Raw genomic sequence first — 18,755 nt, 5'->3', positions numbered from 1 at the left:
GCTGTGTCCAGTGATAGCGAAGGTGTGTGTGTGTGGCAGGAGGAGGCGGTGATTGTGACACGCTTAGCAAGGGATGGTGATGGTCTAGTGATGGTGATGATGACGGTGGTGATCATTTAGATGTGTCAACCAACGATAAAAATAGGTACTGAGAATTTACTGGCATGAAGGTGATAGTGACTGTCGTGTGTGTGTGTGTGTGTGTGTGTGTGTGTCGTTAATGGTGACATGCCTTGATAGTGATTGTGATAGTGAAACGTATGCAGTTAGACGTCAGCTTTTAATATCATGATACCCGGCGATGGTGACACGATATGCAGATGGTGAAAGTGATAGCTGTGGAGGTGTGTAATTGTGATGGTGACTTGGTATGCAGGTGTGTGTCAGCTCATAATACCAGGTGATAGTGAAAGAGTTTGATGATAATGGCAATGATAGTGACGGTCAGTACTGAAAGTGATATTGGTGTGCCCTTATAATTTAGTGATGGTGAGTGATGATGACCAGTGAAATAGCTCATAAGTTTTATTTGAGATAGTGATGTTATAGTGACAGTGACATTGATGGTTTGGCTGAGACAGTGAGTCCGTGATAGCCAGTAAGCGTAGAGGAGGTGATGGTGAAGGCGATGGTGATGAGGTTCGTACAACATTATTAAAAAAATATATATATAAATTCTGTGATGGTGACGTTATTTTTTTGTGCTGATATAATATGTGTGTGATACGATAACTGTGTTTATGTTATACAGTACCAACTAAATCCGTGTTACGTTATCGAGAAAGTGACGTTGTTCTGTTCGTCCGTGTTATGTAACCGTGATGACGATGATGATGATGATGATGATAATGACACCCCCTAAAAAAACTTACCATAAAAAAAGCATTGGTGGTGATCTTAATCTTTTAGGTGTAAAAAAAAAATAATAATTCTTGTGATGGTGAGGCTGTGAAATCAAATACCATAAGTAATTTGTTACGGTGAAGATGATGGTGATGATGATGATGATGATGATGATGCCATATTTGTCATAGACCATCCAAATTCGGGAAAAGTTTCGGTTATAAGACTTGTGTAAGATGATCAGAGCGTTTGTTGCAAGATTGTGATGATGCTAGCGTTAGAGATGATGATGATGGTGATAACGAGGGTAAGAGCGTGCCACTAGTCTGTTTAGAGTCTTAGGGCCGTATTTTAAGACACCATCGCTTTTCACATCAACTATTTATAAAGGTCAAAGAGGAGATCAATCGAGTTTTCATGAGTGTTCTTTAAGGTTCATGGCACAGAAGAAGGGTCAAACTACCACCAGGGTCATAAAACTACCCCTGGAAAGGCCTACAGCTCCTACGAAAGCCATGTCAAATATGTGAACTTGGGCGACGAAATGTTTCAAAATACGGCCTGTAGATGAAGTACCATTTATATCAGTCACCCCCTTCCCGGCTCCCACCCCCCCTCCCTCCCTCATGGCTAGGTGGCACAGTGGCTATATAGCGCAACTCTCGATATATTGGCACCAGGGTTCGAGTTCTGTCCGAGGGCGTCATTTAGCAGGGGAGGCTAGTCTTTCTCACCCTAAGCAAGACTAACCTTCGTTGTTTCGCCTCTCGGAATCCATAACCGTCTTCTTAAACGTCTCGGCGCTTCAGTTCGCTTGTTTGAAAGCCTCTTCTAGAAGTTGCCGGGATTTCCATGGACTGTTTTGTGATCATATTGATAGTTTTACACGACTCCTGCATCTTGAACGTGATAGTCACCCATGGAAACCCGGTCAGTCTTCTCTGTGGCATAGCAAATAATCGTAATTGGAGCCTGATAAGTTTAAGAATATGGACACAAAACCTTTAATTCATGATCGTGTTTTGACGAGATGGAAGTCCACTTTTGATATCTTTTGTCATTCACTTCTTGTCTTTCCGTATTACTGAGATGTGTAACTTCATTATTAACCAATGCTATACAGCGAGAGGAGGAAGGAAAAGGGATAGTGGGAAGCCTATCCAAGTTATACGATATGCAATGGAAGGAAAAGGTGAGAGGAGCCTTCCATACGAGTTTACCATAAGAGGGGAGTGAGAAGGCACGTATGGTTAGTTGTGAGCGAGAGAGTGGAGGCTAGGCATCATTCTAACCATTCAGACTCATCTAAACAGACTGATGCACGCCGCCAGGGTGTTGTAGTGATGACAGGCCTGACAGGGTGCTCGGCCACGCTGCCATCAACGGTGACGAAGGAGCGAGGGAGAGGACGAGAGTTCGGTGTGTTAGTGACCGCGAGGCCCAAGTCACGTCCACAGGCAGAGTTCGGAACTTAACTTAATCTTACATCCGTGATCGTATTTGGCTGTGTGTGTGTGTTTCAACCCTTCTCTCCGTGACTAGTGAAATCGAGGAGTAAATTTTATCTATGTATACATGTATATCCTATCCATAAGGCAAGAATCCGTAAAGTAAGAGTTAAGATTAGGAGGTAAAGCTAATAATTATACTTTACAGAATGATAGTGATGTGAGTATAAACTAAATCTTTGTTAATTCATGATGGCTGTGATACAGGGTGAGTGAGGAACGTCAACACGATAAGATTAAGGACTAAAAAAAATAAAATACAGCAGGTTAAGGTAAAATTTAAGGCGTTATAATTATCATGTGTTCAGGTGACCCGCGGCAGGTGGACGAGGTGTTTGTGGCTCTTGTTTCGTTCGTAGCCTAGTGTAGCGTTAGCAGGCCGAGGGCGGGCGGGCGGGCGGCGGCAGGGCGGGGCAGGCGACCAGTTCATTACAACCAATTCGCGGGCCGGCGTGTTTCTGTGCTCCACGGCGGACTGCTTCACCACCCCCTGGACGCTGCGACAGAAAACGTAATGTGTTTGATTTGCCTTTATTTTCTGTTTTGTGTTATATTTTACCATTTATTACTATTAGTGTTATTATCATTATTATTTTTTATTATTATTTACTGCAATCTGTAAGACTAACTTTTATAAGACATATGTTTAAGCCATTTCAAGAGTGAGAAAAAACGGAAGGCATTTCATGAAGACATTTATATGCATTTAATTACTTATTCATAAACAACTTTATTCTGTCTAAGTTTTATTTTATATTACTTGATATTAACTGCATATCAAGACATTGTCGAGGATGTTAAATTTTGATCTTATGAGAGGGGTTGTTCCGTTGTTGTTGTTGTTGTTGTCATTGTTATTATTATTATTATTATTATTATTATTATTATTATTATTATTATTATTATTATTATTATTATTATTATTATTATTATTATTATTATCATCATTGAGGACAACATGAAAGACAGCACAGTGAGGGAGAGGTTCTAAAGGGAAGAAGTATTGTGTTCTAATTTTTACGTGAAAAGGCGTTTGCTTGATGTTCAATAAGCAGATTTTATGCTTTTCTTTAGGTTCTAAGATAAATGGATTTTATGTTAAGCAGCAAACCTTTGTAAAAGACGAGAAGTGTATTGTATTATTATTTTCTCTCATCGACAAGCAATGTAGACAGTTTACTGCTTATATGTATACTGATTATGTGTATATACATATGTACATATAAATACCTACATATATATACACACATGTGTACGTCAGAGCCATATGCACGATATAGGCAGAATAATTTTCGCCACATTTTCATAGACATATATTTCGACTTTCTTCTGTCTGTCAGTACGTATTGTAAAAGACAAGCGAGGGAACTGCCGTGCAAATGTGGCCCTCCCGCGAGGCAGCGCAGGGGTGGATGACACACACACACACACACACACACACACACACACACACACACACACACACACACACACACACACACACACACACACACATTCTACCAGACACACTACAGATTGGATTTTGAAAGTCGAGAAAGTGCGATCTTATAACTCATCAAGTGAAACCATGCAAATAAGGAAAAACCCGAACACACACACACACACACACACACACACACACACACACACACACACACACACACACATCCATCATACTCAGCATTTAGTGTGTTTTGTTTGTTCTCCCTGTGAAAAAAAGTAATCAGATCGAAGTAAAAGTTTAAGATCAACAAAGAAAAGTCAGAATACATTTAAATGACGAAGTTCCTGCTCCGTGGAAGGCCCGTATTTGTAATGCTGCTCCCGGCGAATAATTATTTTAAATGGTGATTCAACTAACATTTTAACATTCCCTCTCAGACCCACCCAAAGCCCGCCATTACTATTATCATTACTATTATTATTTTATTTTTTATCTATTTTCATTCAGCTGCATATAATTGTCAAGTGTCTCGTGGAATGGACCGTATTGGCTATACAGGCAGCGCCACACGTGGCCACTCAGTGAACTGTCAAAGCAGTACTAGATACATAGAACTCAAATTATGTACTAGAGTGCGTCCGAGGCTGCCTCCAGGATACAAGGCCTTGGTGCCGCCACCGCTCCAAGCCAACGTCTGCACACACTTTACTCCTACCCGATTTCCTGACTCTACTATTTGACATGGAGAAAAACTGAAATCGGGTAGGAGTGAAGTGTGTGCAATCATCGGCTTGGGGCGACGGCGGCACCATGGCCGTGTATCCCTGAGGCAGCCTCGGACGCACTCTAGTCTATAACTTGAACTCTATGGAAAATTCAGCTCGGAGTTGAGTGAATAGCCAATACGGTCCATTACTGATGCCAAAAAATAAGATTATCTTGCCGATACTCTTAACAAAACGCATTGGTATTGTTATTTCATTATTATTATTGTTATTATTGTTATTACTATTATTTTTATTATTTTTAGCCATCGCAGTATTCCCTCCTTGTACAGGCTGGCGAGGGCTTTGGGCGGGCCTTCACACGTTCACTCACACCTTACAACGGTAAATAAGTAACACCAATAACCTAAAAAAAATGTATCTTTTTACGTTCCGTTCGGTTTTCTTTATTTTTTCGCCTGAATAACAAACATAAAGCTTTCCATGTGTTATAATTATGATTTCCATCGTTGTTGTTTTAATCTTTAGTTGATTTCTCAGTTTTCTATCTTCTCCTTCCCTCACGCTTTCCTGTTCTATTTTCCCCTACGTGATTTATTATTTTATTTATTATTTTTTTCATCTATTTTGAGCTACGGTTCTTTCATGGTATTTTATTAACGTAGCATTTGATGTAGAACAATAACAAAGCTAATACATGTAGTAACCATCAAGTCCAGAAAGAGGAAATAAACAATTGTGATTCGTGATTGTGAGAAAGAAAAGTAAGGAAGATCTAAGCAAAAGAAAGTATATAAGAGGAAAATTTTTAAAGGGGAAATTATAATAGTTCTCATTATTATTATTATTATTATTATTATTATTATTATTATTATTATTATTATTATTATTATTATTATTATTATTATTATTATTATTATTATCGTAACTATGTATTGCTCCTCCTCCTCTTCTTCCTGCTCTTCCTCCTCCTCCTTCTTAACCATCTTCTCTCCTCCCTTCTCCTCCTTCTCCTCCTATAACTACTGCTACTTTTCCTCCTCCTCCTTCTCCTCCTCCTCCTCCTCCTCCTACTACTACTACTACTACTACTACTACTACTACTACTACTACTACTACTACTACAACATACATTACTTCGTTTTTATCATACATAGAAGTAAAGGTTTTGAAAGTATATGAACGTGGAATACATACATGAACGGGAAGGTTGTGTGTACGTGTGTGTGTTGGTTTCTTAAGTCTGTACACACGCACTCGCCTTCACTCGTACCATTCTGAAAAAAAAGTAATTAAAATCTTCAAAAGGAAATGTGACCCCCCCCCCCCACCTCCCCAAAGATGCATTTATTAATTAATATTCACGGCTAAGCTGTTTTTTCTCCATCTTTAAAGGATTATTGAATTTTTGCCCGTTTTCCTTTCTCATTTTCCTTTCCCATTTTCCTTTTCCGTTTTCCTTTCCCGTTTTCGTTTTTCTCATTTTCCTTTCCCGTTTTCCTCTCCCGTTTTCTCATTTTCCTTTCCCATTTTCCTTTCCCGTTTTCTACTTCCCATTTTCCTTACCCATTTTCGTTTTTCCCATTTTCTTTTTCCGTTTTCCTTTTCCATTTTCGTTTCCCATTCTCCTTTTCTATTTTTCTCTTCCCGTTTTCTATTTCTCATCTTCCTTTTCCCATTTTCTTTACCCATTTTCGTTTCCCATTTTCCTTTTCTATTTTCCTTTCCTATTTTCCTTTTACATTTTCCTTTCCCGTTTTCCTTTCCCATTTTCTTTTTACATTTTCCTTTCCCGTTTTCCTTTCCCATTTTCTTTTTACATTTTCCTTTCCCATTTTCTTTACCCATTTTCCTTTTACATGTTCCTATTTTCCCTTTATTTTTCGGTTTCTATCTTTTCGTCTGTTCTTAAATATAGCGGGGTTTTTTTCTTCTTCGTCTTCTGTTCTCGTATCTTCGTCTTCTTATTTATCATTTCTCTCATTCTTGTTTATCTTTTTTTCATTCTCGTCTTTTTTCTTAACTCTTCATCTTCTTATTTCTCATTTCTTTCATTGTGGTTTATCTCTTCTCAATCCTCATTTTTTGGTCTCATATCTTCATCTTATTTCTATTTTCATTCTTGTTTATCTTCTCTTTTTTTTCAACCTCGTGTTCTTTTTTTTCTAATTTCTTTCATTCTTGCTCCTTTTTTCTTCATCCTCATCTTTTAATCTCATTCTCGTTTTCGTATTTCTCATTTCTTCCATTCCCGTTTATCTCCTCTATTTTAACCTCGTCTTCGTGTTCCTGTTGCTTATGTTTCTCATTCTTGCTTATCTCTTTCATCCTTATCTTTTATATTCATTCTCGTTTTCGTATTTCTCATTTCTTCCATTCCCGTTTATCTCCTCAATTTCAACCTCGTCTTCGTGTTCCTGTTGCTTATTTCTCTCATTTTTGCTTATTTCCTCTTTATTTTTCTCACTCTTGCTTATCTCTTTCATCCTTATCTTTTATATTCATTCTCGTTTTCGTATTTCCCATTTCTTTCATTCTCGTTTATCTCCTCTATTTCAACCTCGTCTTCGTGTTCCTGTTGCTTATTTCTCTCATTTTTGCTTATTTCCTCTTTATTTTTCTCATTCTTGCTTATCTCTTTCATCCTTATCTTTTATATTCATTTTCGTTTTCGTATTTCCCATTTCTTTCATTCTCGTTTATCTCCTCTATTTCAACCTCGTCTTCGTGTTCCTGTTGCTTAATTCTCTCATTTTTGCTTATTTCCTCTTTATGTTCAGTGTTCTCTCGTCTCAGTGTTTTTTTCCTCTTTTCCACATAATATTCTTCACTGTTGTTGTGCTTCTCTGTCCATCGTTGTTCTTGTACCGTGTTCATCTCTCGCTTCTCATCATTTATTTTATTCCTGTCTGACCTCTCTTCTTTCCTTTCCCTATTTCAATGTTCACTCTCCAACTGATTTATCTTTTCTCCATTTCATCCTTCTTTCGTGTTTCTCTTCCTTCCATACTTTTTCTCTCCCTCTTTTCCTCCTCTTCTATCTTTTTTTCCTCTATGTCGTTCCTCTTTCCATCTTTTTTCCTCCATTCATTTCGTCCATTTCCTCCTCTCCTTCCTTTTCCTCCTTCTCTTTCTTCTCTTCCTTCTGCATTTCTTCCTGTCTTTCTTACTTTCACTCCATTCTGTTTTCCTTCTCTCTTCCTCTCTTCCTCCTTCTCTCTCACTTCTTCCTTTCTTCTATATTTACTTCCTTTCTTCCTTCTTTCCTTCCTACCTTCCTTCATTTTTAATTCTTTCCTTCCTTCATTTTATCCTTCTTTCCTTCCTTCTTTCCTTACTATTTTTTTCGTTTCTACTTTCCTTCCTTCCTTCCTTTACTATAATGTTAAGACTTGCCAATATTCTCTCTCTCTCTCTCTCTCTCTCTCTCTCTCTCTCTCTCTCTCTCTCTCTCTCTCTCTCTCTCTCTCTCTCTCTCTCTCTCTCTCTCTCTCTCTCTCTCTCTCTCTCTCTCTCTCTCTCTCTCTCTCTCTCTCTCTCTCTTATTTTTTCATTTTGCTTTCATCTTATCCTTTATATCTGATTTTTCGAGAGAGTGTGTTTGTTTAAAGAAATAGAAAGAATACATCAACATTTTCCATTTTCCTAACACTGAAGGTCTAATTTTATATATAAACAATTAACTAACTGACTAAAAAGGCCATAAACGTAGCTTCTCGTCCCCCTCCTCGCCTGTGATTGGTGGTCGTGCGAAGGGAGGACGCTCGTGATTGGCTGTCGTAAGATAAGGGGAGGAGCTTATCTGCCTGACTCCGGGTAACCAAACTTTCAAATCCTTATAATAACATAATAATAAATGAAATAAATAACAAATAAAAATAATAACAATAAATAAATGATCATATAATTGAAAACCAGATGAAATAATAATAATAATAATAATAATAATAATAATAATAATAATAATAATAATAATAACAAAGCTTTTTCGTTGTTTTTTTTACATTAAAGAAAATTATGATTGCGAAAAACTCAATTAATAACTCTATAAATAAGATATGTTTTGCCTATTAAAAGAAAATCATGATTGCTAAAAAGTATCCCCATGTTAGTCAAAATTCTATAAATAAAACCACGATAAATCAGATATTCACTGTAGCGTCTTGTATTTTTCAATCTTAAACTAAAACTTATTTCCTGAGGTGTTGATTGTAGTGGTCTTGATTGTTTTGTGTGAAATGGTAATGGATAATGTGAGAAAATACACATTTCTCTCTCTCTCTCTCTCTCTCTCTCTCTCTCTCTCTCTCTCTCTCTCTCTCTCTCTCTCTCTCTCTCTCTCTCTCTCTCTCTCTCTCTCTCTCTCTCTCTCTCTCTCTCTCTCTCTCTCTCTCTCTCTCTCTCTCTCTCTATCTATCTATCTATCTATCTACCTACCTGTCTATCTTTTTCTCTTCCCTCCCTGGTTCATGTATTATTCTTAGGAGAAATGCTGTGATATACTTTGTTTACAATAATAATAATAAACTTGTTATTGTTACGAGACTATTCATTCCCTCCCTCTGTTAACACGACCCCTCATGAACCTTGTTACGGAAATGTTTAGGTCCCTTGTGGCACTGGTAGAGGCAATTTTTAGATTTTTATTTTGTTTTTTGGCCCGGGAGTTCAAACGAGAAGGATTGGTTGGGTTTCAGGTTCGTAAGAGAAAGATTGGTTGGGTTTCAGGTTCGTACGAGAAGGATTGGTTGGGTTTCAGGTTCGTACGAGAAGGATTGGTTGGGTTTCAGGTTCGTACGAGAAGGATTGGTTGGGTTTCAGGTTCGTACGAGAAGGATTGGTTGGGTTTCAGGTTCGTACGAGAAGGATTGGTTGGGTTTCAGGTTCGTACGAGAAGGATTGGTTGGGTTTCAGGTTCGTACAAGAAGGATTGGTTGGGTATCAGGTTCGTACGAGAAGGATTGGTTGGGTTTCAGGTTCGTACGAGAAGGATTGGTTGGGTTTCAGGTTCGTACGAGAAGGATTGGTTGGGTTTCAGGTTCGTACGAGAAGGATTGGTTGGGTTTCAGGTTCGTACGAGAAGGATTGGTTGGGTTTCAGGTTAGTACGAGAAGGATTGGTTGGGTATCAGGTTCGTACGAGAAGGATTGGTTGGGTATCAGGTTCGTACGAGAAGGATTGGTTGGGTATCGGGTTCAAACGAAAAGGGTTGGTTGGGTTTCAGGTTCGTACGAGAAGGATTGGTTGGGTTTGAGGTTCGCACGAGAAGGATTGGTTGGGTTTCAGGTTCATACGAGAAGGATTGGTTGGGTTTCAGGTTCGTACGAGAAGGATTGGTTGGGTGTCAAGGTTCGTACGAGAAGGATTGGTTGGGTTTCAGGTCGTACGAGAAGGATTGGTTGGGTGTCAAGGTTCGTACGAGAAGGATTGGTTCGGTTTCAGGTTCGTACGAGAAGGATTGGTTGGGTTTGAGGTTCGTACGAGAAGGATTGGTTGGGTTTCAGGTTCATACGAGAAGGATTGGTTGGGTTTCAGGTTCATACGAGAAGGATTGGTTGGGTTTGAGGTTCGTACGAGAAGGATTGGTTGGGTTTCAGGTTCATACGAGAAGGATTGGTTGGGTTTGAGGTTCGTACGAAAAGGGTTGGTTGGGTGTCAAGGTTCGTACGAGAAGGATTGGTTGGGTTTGAGGTTCGTACGAAAAGGATTGGTTGGGTGTCAAGGTTCGTACGAGAAGGATTGGTTGGGTTTCAGGTTCGTACGAGAAGGACTGGTTGGGTGTCAAGGTTCGTATGAGAAGGATTGGTTGGGTTTCAGGTCGTACGAGAAGGATTGGTTGGGTGTCAAGGTTCGTACGAGAAGGATTGGTTGGGAGGTGTAGAAGCCTTGCTGGAAACGGGTTAGTGGGGAAGGTTTTAATATCTTACCGCTTTGAGATTGTCGCTTATGATCTTATTCTGCCGCTAGATGTTGAGACGGACCATCAGGGTATATTTTGGGCATGTCAGGGCCAGGTATGCTTTATTTTTTTTACAGTAAAGGAAACATCTCTCAAGGGCAATAAGCAAAGAGAGAGAAAAAAAAGCCCGCTACAAAAAAAAAAGGTCGGGTGAAAATTTCTGTTAATAAATGTGTAAAACAAACTGGTGATTTCTGGGGTTCGCTTTTCATTTGTTTTTTTTCCGCTTTTTTTTACTTTCCCTCTGTCATTTTAGTTCCCCTTTCATCTTTTCACCGGATCTTTCCTTCCCCTTTCTCCCTTTGCCTGTTCTCTTTGCTTCTCCTCTTCTTCACTCTTTTCACCTCCTCTTTCTTTTTCCTTTCAAGATGTTAGTAAAAGGATCGTGAAAGCAAGAACATTGGGAACCACTTCTTTCCCCTTTTGAAGTCGGCTATCGGGAGGTTCATTCCGTGACACTATCGAGACTTGTGGCACTGTGTGAAGCTTCCCTGGCACCGTTACTACTTATTCACGTCCTCTTTTGGTCATGAAAATGCAGTGTCCGTGGCCCTTCTGGTTTTCCTGCGACACTTAACAGATTTCAATGGTTGGTTTATCCTTTGGCACTCGTCTTCCTGTGGCACCCCTCAAGTTTGAAGTGTCGGCTGGTTTGTTGGCGTTCAAGTGTTCTTAGTTGTGGCACTATTGTGTTCCGCAATTGACTTATTTTGGCACTCCAGGTTTGAAGTGTCAGTTTGGTCACTGGCGTTCATCTTCCTAATTGTGGCACTGTTGGTTCCCCTTGGCACCGTGGCGGCACACAGACGGCTAACCTTCCCTCTCTTGCAGATGTGTTGATGCGGCTGGAGGGCTTGGTGGGGGCCGGCGTGCCCTTGCCGGGGGTGGCGGGGGTGCCTCAGGGGGGCGTGGGGCTGGGGGGCGGCGGCGGCGGAGGAGGGGGTGGAGGCGGAGGTGGCAACAATGTAGTGAGTGGTGGAAGTGGAGGTGGAGGTGGTGGTGGAGGGGGTGGAGGTGGCGGTGGAGGGGGCGGCGAGGAGGCGAGCGTGGTGGGTTGTCCCGTGTGCGGTAAGCGGGTCCAGCTGTCCTACCTCTCCCTACACCTCAAGAGGACCCACGACTCGCTGGAGGTCCGCTGTCCGCTCTGCTCCAAGATGTTCAAGAATAAGCACAGCCTCAGCGTCCATCAGGCCCGCTACCACCCACGCCACCACCCCCACGCCCCCCACCACACCCCCCACGCACAAGATAACCTCTCCACCACCACCTCCTCCTCCACCACACCCCCCCAGGCCTCCATCTCCACCACCCCGCCCATCCAATCCGCTCTCTCCCCAGCCCAGTCCTCCGCGCTCTCCCCCGTCCAGCAGCCCCCTCCGCAACCCCCACCTCCGCCCCCTCCACCCCCACCAACACCACACTCCACACCTCCAGTCAACCTTGCACCTGTTATCACCACCACCACCACGCACCTCCCCCAACACCTCCTCCCTCGACCACTCAGCCCGCCTATCACTACACACAATCTCCAACAACACCTCATCTCAAGACCCATCACCCCCACGTACCTCCAGCCCCAGTTAGCCCCCCAGCAGCTCATCCCCTCCCCCCCAACCCACCTCGGCCCACCCCCCGCCTACCCACAAGTTCTCCCGGCCCACACCACCGGCCTTTGGTACCACACCCATCTAGAGGAGACAGCGACCACGCCACCAGCACCACCACGCCCATAACCCCTCAGGTACGCCCCCCCGCACCTCCTCTTCCTCCTCCTCCTCCCTCTCCTACTCCTCCTCTTCTTCCGTTCCTCTCCTTGTCCTTTTTGTGTCTTCATCTCTTCAGTCCTCTCCATCCTTCACCTCCTCAATTCTTTTTACTCCTTAGACACCTCCCCTCCTCCTCCTCCTCCTCCTCCTCCTCCTCCTCCTCCTCTTCCTTCGTAATTATCTCAAATCTCATTCCCCCTCACCTCTTACCATTCCTCCTCCTCCTCCTCCTCCTCCTCCTCTCCATTATAGTATTGTTTTGTTTTGTTTTCTCGTTTTTATTGTAGTGTAGAAGAGTCATTTCATCATTGGCTTGCTCCTCCTCCTCCTACTACTTGTTCTCTTCCTGGTCCTCCTCCTCCTCCTCCTGGTCCTCCTCCTCCTCCTCCTCCTACTGCTGGGGTCTGCTGGCTGGGTGACGGTGCGTGGGTGTGCTGTGTGGACGTGATAGTGGGTCTGGGATGTGTGTGTGTGTGTGTGTGTGTGTGTGTGTGTGTGTGTGTGTGTGTGTGTGTGTGTGCACGGGCGGGGCCATGGGCATGACTCATTCCTATGCCTTTCAGGAGCCACGGCTGAGTGATTCGTCTGCGTGGGCGTGGACGTGGGCGTGTGTGGTTGGGCGGGCCGGTGATAACACTGCCCGCATATTTGGCACCTGACGCCATCACCTTCTGGGTCTACTAACGGCCTTCTTTACCCTCTTTGCAGGCCTGGACCTTCTGCGAGTGTTCGAGTACGGCAGCACCACCACCACGGACTTGGGGCTGCCGGCTACAGTTACATTCTTAGACACGGGTGGCGGGGGCGCTCTGACGACTGGCGGGGGCATGGGCGGCGGCGCGGCGGCAGGGGTGGTGCCTTGGCGACGCCCCTTGGCTGGCAGTGACGGCTACGTGTCCTGTCCGCAGTGCCACAAGCCCATTACGTCTTATAACCTCAACAGACATGTGAGAATGGTGCACTCCAACATGGAACACGCCACCTGCCCCGTGTGCTGCAAGGAGTTCAAGAATAAGTACTCCTTGGCCACGCATATGCATCGCCAACACGCTGACTCCCACAACACAACGCAGCAGCAGCAACACCAGCAGCAGCAGCACCACCAGCAGCACCACCAGCAGCAGCACCAACACCAACCAACCGCTCAGTCACACTCCAGAACTTCCTGCTGAGGCGCCATCGCTCGGTTGAGATAAATAACCTTGTCTTTTACTGCTACCATATTTTCAGCCCACTCCAGGCTACTACTCCTACCATACCCCTCCCAGACCACTCCTACCATACCCCTCCCATGCTACTTCTACCATACCCCTCCCAGACCACTCCTACCATACCCCTCCCATGCTACTTCTACCATACCCCTCCCAGACCACTCCTACCATACCCCTCCCAGACCACTCCTACCATACCCCTCCCATGCTACTTCTACCATACCCCTCCCAGACCACTCCTACCATACCCCTCCCATGCTACTTCTACCATACCCCTCCCAGACCACTCCTGCCATACCCCTCCCAGACCACTCCTACCATACCCCTCCCATGCTACTTCTACCATACCCCTCCCAGACCACTCCTACCATACCCCTCCCAGACCACTCCTGCCATACCCCTCCCATGCTACTTCTACCATACCCCTCCCAGACCACTCCTGCCATACCCCTCCCATGCTACTTCTACCATACCCCTCCCAGACCACTCCTACCATACCCCTCCCAGACCACTCCTACCATACCCCTCCCAGACCACTCCTACCATACCCCTCCCAGACCACTCCTACCATACCCCTCCCAGACCACTCCTGCCATACCCCTCCCAGACCACTCCTGCCGTACCCCTCCCCCATGCTACTTCTACTATACCCCTCCCAGACCACTCCTACCATACCCCTCCCAGACCACTCCTGCCATACCCCTCCCAGACCACTCCTACCATACCCCTCCCAGACCACTCCTGCCGTACCCCTCCCAGACCACTCCTACCATACCCCTCCTAGACCACTCCTATCATACCCCTCCCAGACCACTCCTGCCATACCCCTCCTAGACCACTCCTATCATACCCCTCCCAAACCACTCCTATCATACCCCTCCCAGACCACTCCTGCCATACCCCTCCCAGACCACTCCTGCCATACCCCTCCCAGACCACTCCTGCCATACCCCTCCCAGACCACTCCTACCATACCCCTCCTAGACCACTCCTATCATACCCCTCCCAGACCACTCCTACCATACCCCTCCTAGACCACTCCTATCATACCCCTCCCAGACCACTCCTATCATACCCCTCCCAGACCACTCCTACCATACCCCTCCCAGACCACTCCTGCCATACCTCTCCCAGACCACTCCTACCATACCCCTCCTAGACCACTCCTATCATACCCCTCCCAGACCACTCCTGTCATACCCCTTCCAGACCACTCCTGCCATACCTCTCCCAGACCACTCCTACCATACCCCTCCCAGACCACTCCTACCATACCCCTCCCAGACCACTCCTACCATACCCCTCCCATGCTACTTCTACCATACCCCTCCCAGACCACTCCTTCCACACCCCTCCTAGACCACTCCTGCCATACCCCTCCTAGACCACTCCTACCATACCCCTCCCAGACCACTCCTACCATACCCCTCGCAGACCACTCCTACCATGCCCCTCCCAGACCACTCCCACCATACCCCTCCCAGACCACTCCTACCAGACCACTCCCAGACCACTCCTACCATACCCCGCCCATGCTACTTCTACCATACCCCTCCCAGACCACTCCTACCAAACCCCTCCCAGACCACTCCTACCATACCCCTCCCATGCTACTTCTACCATACACTCCCAGGTCACTCCTACTACCATTACCATACGTTTCCTAGGCCACTCCTGCTGCCATATTCAGTCTGCCACTTTCACGCAACCCTACTCCTCTACTCCCCTATTAACTCCATTCTTAACCTAATTATTCGTCCTCCTCCTCTTTCTCCTCCTTCTCCTCCTCCTCCCATCCACTCCAAGTCTTTTCCTCTTCCTCGTAATCTAACCATACCTCCTCCTCCTCTTTCTCCTCCTCCTCCTCCTGCTCCTCCTCCTCCTTCCATAACACAATCGGATCACACCCCTTTCCGTGCGTCTCCCATTCTTCTCCTCTTCCTCCTCTACCATTGTTCGCATACCATTGTTCTCATTCCCTGTTAAATAGAAACTTGTTGCCAATTTCTACTTCTATTTCCACTGATGTCCTTCTAATGCCTCCCCATCATCATCATCATCATCATCATCATCATTATCATCATCATCATTACCCCCAACGCTCTGCCTTCCTATTAGACTCATTACGCCACGGGAATTGATTACATCCCATGATTAATTACATTCTCTCTCTCTCTCTCTCTCTCTCTCTCTCTCTCTCTCTCTCTCTCTCTCTCTCTCTCTCTCTCTCTCTCTCTCTCTCTCTCTCTCTCTCTCTCTCTCTCTCTCTCTCTCTCTCTCTCTCTCTCTCTCTCACACACACACACACACACACACACACACACACACACACACACACACACACACACACACACATCATGCTCAAGGCGGTGTCCCACGAACGGATTGGATTTGCTAACTAATTAACGAGGAACATACTCCCGGAGGTGCGTCGTTCCACTCACTCGCCGCCTCCACTCCCGGCGGTCCCCCCGAGCAAGCTCCTACGTAGCTGCACTCCTGGCGTTGATCCATCCCAAGGGTCGTATTTTAAAACATTTCGTCGCCCAAGTTCACATATTTTACATGGCTTTCGTAGGAGCTGTAGGCCTTTCCAGGGGTAGTTTTATGACCCTGGTGGTAGTTTGACCCTTCTGTGCCATGAACCTTAAAAAAAACACTCATGAAAACTTGATTGATCCCCTCTTTGACCTTTAGAAATAGTTGATGTGAAAAGCGATGGTGTCTTAGAATACGGTTCCAAGTCCCTTCTAGCAGGATCGATTGACTTGACCCAGCCATGAGTTACGCGATCAGCAACTTTGCCTAATACCCAGTCCACGCAAGTGTTGAAAAGTGATGGAGCAAGGACGCACCGCTGAATTTACAGGGAAGAAGCCGGAAACACCTCCCCCACACGCACAGCACTCTCAGTCTCAGAGTAAAGGTCAATAATCCTTGCAGAAATCCCTCAGATCCACTCATAAAGTCTCCCTTGTACGAATCTTTGTCCCGAGAGGTCGTGGGTTCGATTCCCGGGCGTAGTAGAGACGGATGGACAGTCTCCTTCAATCCGTGCCCTCTGTCCACCCAGTAGTTGCCGATGGTCAGCAAGCTGTCAGGAGGTCGGCTGTCCAGTTTGGTTCAGTTCTTAAAAGCCCCCAAACTCGCCCTGAAAACCTAACGTTGCATAGGAAACAGCTCGAGTCACACCGCCTTAAGCCCTTCAATACTCTCACCCACCTGATGCGTCGAGAAGTTAATATAATCCTTAAATCCTCTTCCATTTCATATTTCACCCAATCCTCCTCTTCCCAAACTCCTTGCTACCCAATATACCTTTCTTATCTCCTTTAATCCTCTTTTACTTCACTTTCACCCAATCCTCTACTTCCCAAACTCTACACTACCCATTATATCCTTCTTATCTCCTATAATCCTCTTTTACTTAACGTTTCACCCAATCCTCTACTTCCCAAACTCCTCACTACCAATTTTATCATCTTTATCTCCTTCAATCCTCTCCTACTTGATGTTTTACTCAACACTTCCTAAACTCCCCCTCTTTTCCCAGACTCCCCATTACCCGTCGTATCCTCTTTATCTACTCAATAGCAGATTTTTATAAAGGTTTTGAAAAGGTTACAGTCCATTTCCAAGTCTCCGTACGTTACTATAGTCCACACCCTTGAAAAAGAATATCCCTGTTGAATTTATAATAAGGTCACGTGATTCCTAGTGTTTAAATCTGAAGTTCCGTCTGTCTTCATCGTCCAAATCCCTTACAAAGACCATTGAATCCCATTATCCTTCAGCTCCCAGGCTGTGCAGATCAATATTTAGATCCCTTATGCTCTTCTGAACCCCCCGATTTCTCATTAAAGCGTAAAGAGATGGTTAGAATTAGGTTGGATTTATTTATTTGTACGTTTCTTTTTTTTTATTGTACGTGTACATAATCATAATTTGAACGTTTCGTCCCCCCTCCCCCTCCCTCCTCTCCTTTCTTCTCCCTCCCATTCGTCGTCTTCCTCTTTTTTTTTTTTCTTTTTATCCTCCACAGAAAAAAGAAGAGCACAATGGTGTCTTTGAACCTGTATATACTCGTGTGTGTGTGTGTGTGTGTGTGTGTGTGTGTGTGTGTGTGTGTGCGCGCACTGCTTATGTATGATTGTGCTGGACATTTATGTAATAATGATGTATACCTGCGTGTGTGTGCAATAAACACCTGCCTGTATTATGTATACGTGTATGTGTGTGTGTGTGTGTGTGTGTGTGTGTGTGTGTGTGTGTGTGTGTGTGTGTTGACGGAAGATTTTTTTATATGGCGGCTTTTCGACGCGTAGACAGAATGTTTCGCTCCTGTGTACACCTTGACTTGTTGGAGAAGTGATAATAAAGGTTAATATTGCCTGGCCACGGGCGGTATATTGTATATAAGAAGGAGAGTATGAATTACTTGGTTCCTATAATATTACCAAAGATGTGTTCCCTGCGACTCCATCTGTTCTTCATTACTTTATGTCTGACGGGTGGCTCCGTGTAGTCGTCTTTATCTGTGCCTTAAAATCTAATCTGTTCATGTCCTTCGTTGGTTAGGTCTACACTTGAACCTCCAAACAGTTGTTCTCCCCACCTCCTATTCTGGCAGTGTATGTCAGGAAGTCCTTCTGTGTATTTAACCTGGACCTGTCAGTGTTTTTTTTTTTTTTTTTATATATCTTTCTTCGTGATGTGTCGCTCTCCCTCATCACAAAGGTTTCTTGACCCATAATTTCCACAATGTTTCGTAAGTCTCGATCACGTCTTCAAGTGTTGGCAGATGTAGCTTTCTTAGTTTCTCCTTGTAGGGAAAGCCTTTATTTTCTTGGCGCCAGCTTTGTGACCCTCTATATTTTCCGAGTTTACATCCTTAATAACGAGGTATGGGCACCAGGTTATGTATTATGAAAGAAACGTCTCTGCATCCAGGTACGAATATGTTATTATCTCTGCTCTCTCTTATTTGACTTTAATCTAGTTAATCCTGTTGAAAATTCAGTAGCCATTATTCTTAACAATTTATGATCTTCCAGTTACCTTTTTATAGCTTCATACATTCACGTTTTCTGTAAAACATTGCATCATCGACATTCAAATACATTTCTCTGTTGCTCATTGCTCGTTCCAACAGGCTGATGATGTATAAAGCAAACAACAGTGATCCCAGGCCTGACTTGAGGAACTAAATTGCTGACAGCCTTTCAGGTGAGTGTTATTATCCGAACATCAGATGGCTGCCTCGCTGGATTGAGTACTTAAATTTGACCAGTTGTAGCTATATGGCAGACCCTCCGAGTTG

At 44.3% G+C, this 18,755-nt stretch overlaps 1 protein-coding gene and 1 long non-coding RNA gene across 4 annotated transcripts in view; one reads left to right on the top strand and one right to left on the bottom strand.

Moving 5' to 3' along the window:
- The window catches only part of LOC126983546 (protein bric-a-brac 1-like), an 87,986-nt gene extending 74,912 nt beyond the window's left edge, over window positions 1-13,074 (top strand). For all 3 annotated transcript variants that reach the window (XM_050836319.1, XM_050836318.1, XM_050836321.1), the window contains exons 7-8: window positions 11,290-12,199; window positions 12,933-13,074. In XM_050836319.1, the coding sequence (XP_050692276.1) occupies window positions 11,290-12,191 (902 nt within the window). In that variant the 3' untranslated portion in view covers window positions 12,192-12,199; window positions 12,933-13,074. The remainder of the gene's footprint in view (window positions 1-11,289; window positions 12,200-12,932) is intronic.
- Window positions 841-7,965, bottom strand: LOC126983548 (uncharacterized). Its single transcript, XR_007735962.1, has 2 exons — window positions 6,902-7,965; window positions 841-6,773 (listed from the first exon to the last, which is right to left on the bottom strand). It is a non-coding gene; the product is annotated as an uncharacterized LOC126983548 (long non-coding RNA).
- Window positions 13,075-18,755: the final 5,681 nt, after the last annotated feature.

The sequence above is a fragment of the Eriocheir sinensis genome, chromosome 54 (genome assembly GCF_024679095.1).
Source record: "Eriocheir sinensis breed Jianghai 21 chromosome 54, ASM2467909v1, whole genome shotgun sequence".
NCBI classification, from domain to species: domain Eukaryota; kingdom Metazoa; phylum Arthropoda; class Malacostraca; order Decapoda; family Varunidae; genus Eriocheir; species Eriocheir sinensis.
Note: the sequence above shows the minus strand (reverse complement) of the source record. Positions and strands in the feature narration are given on the sequence as shown.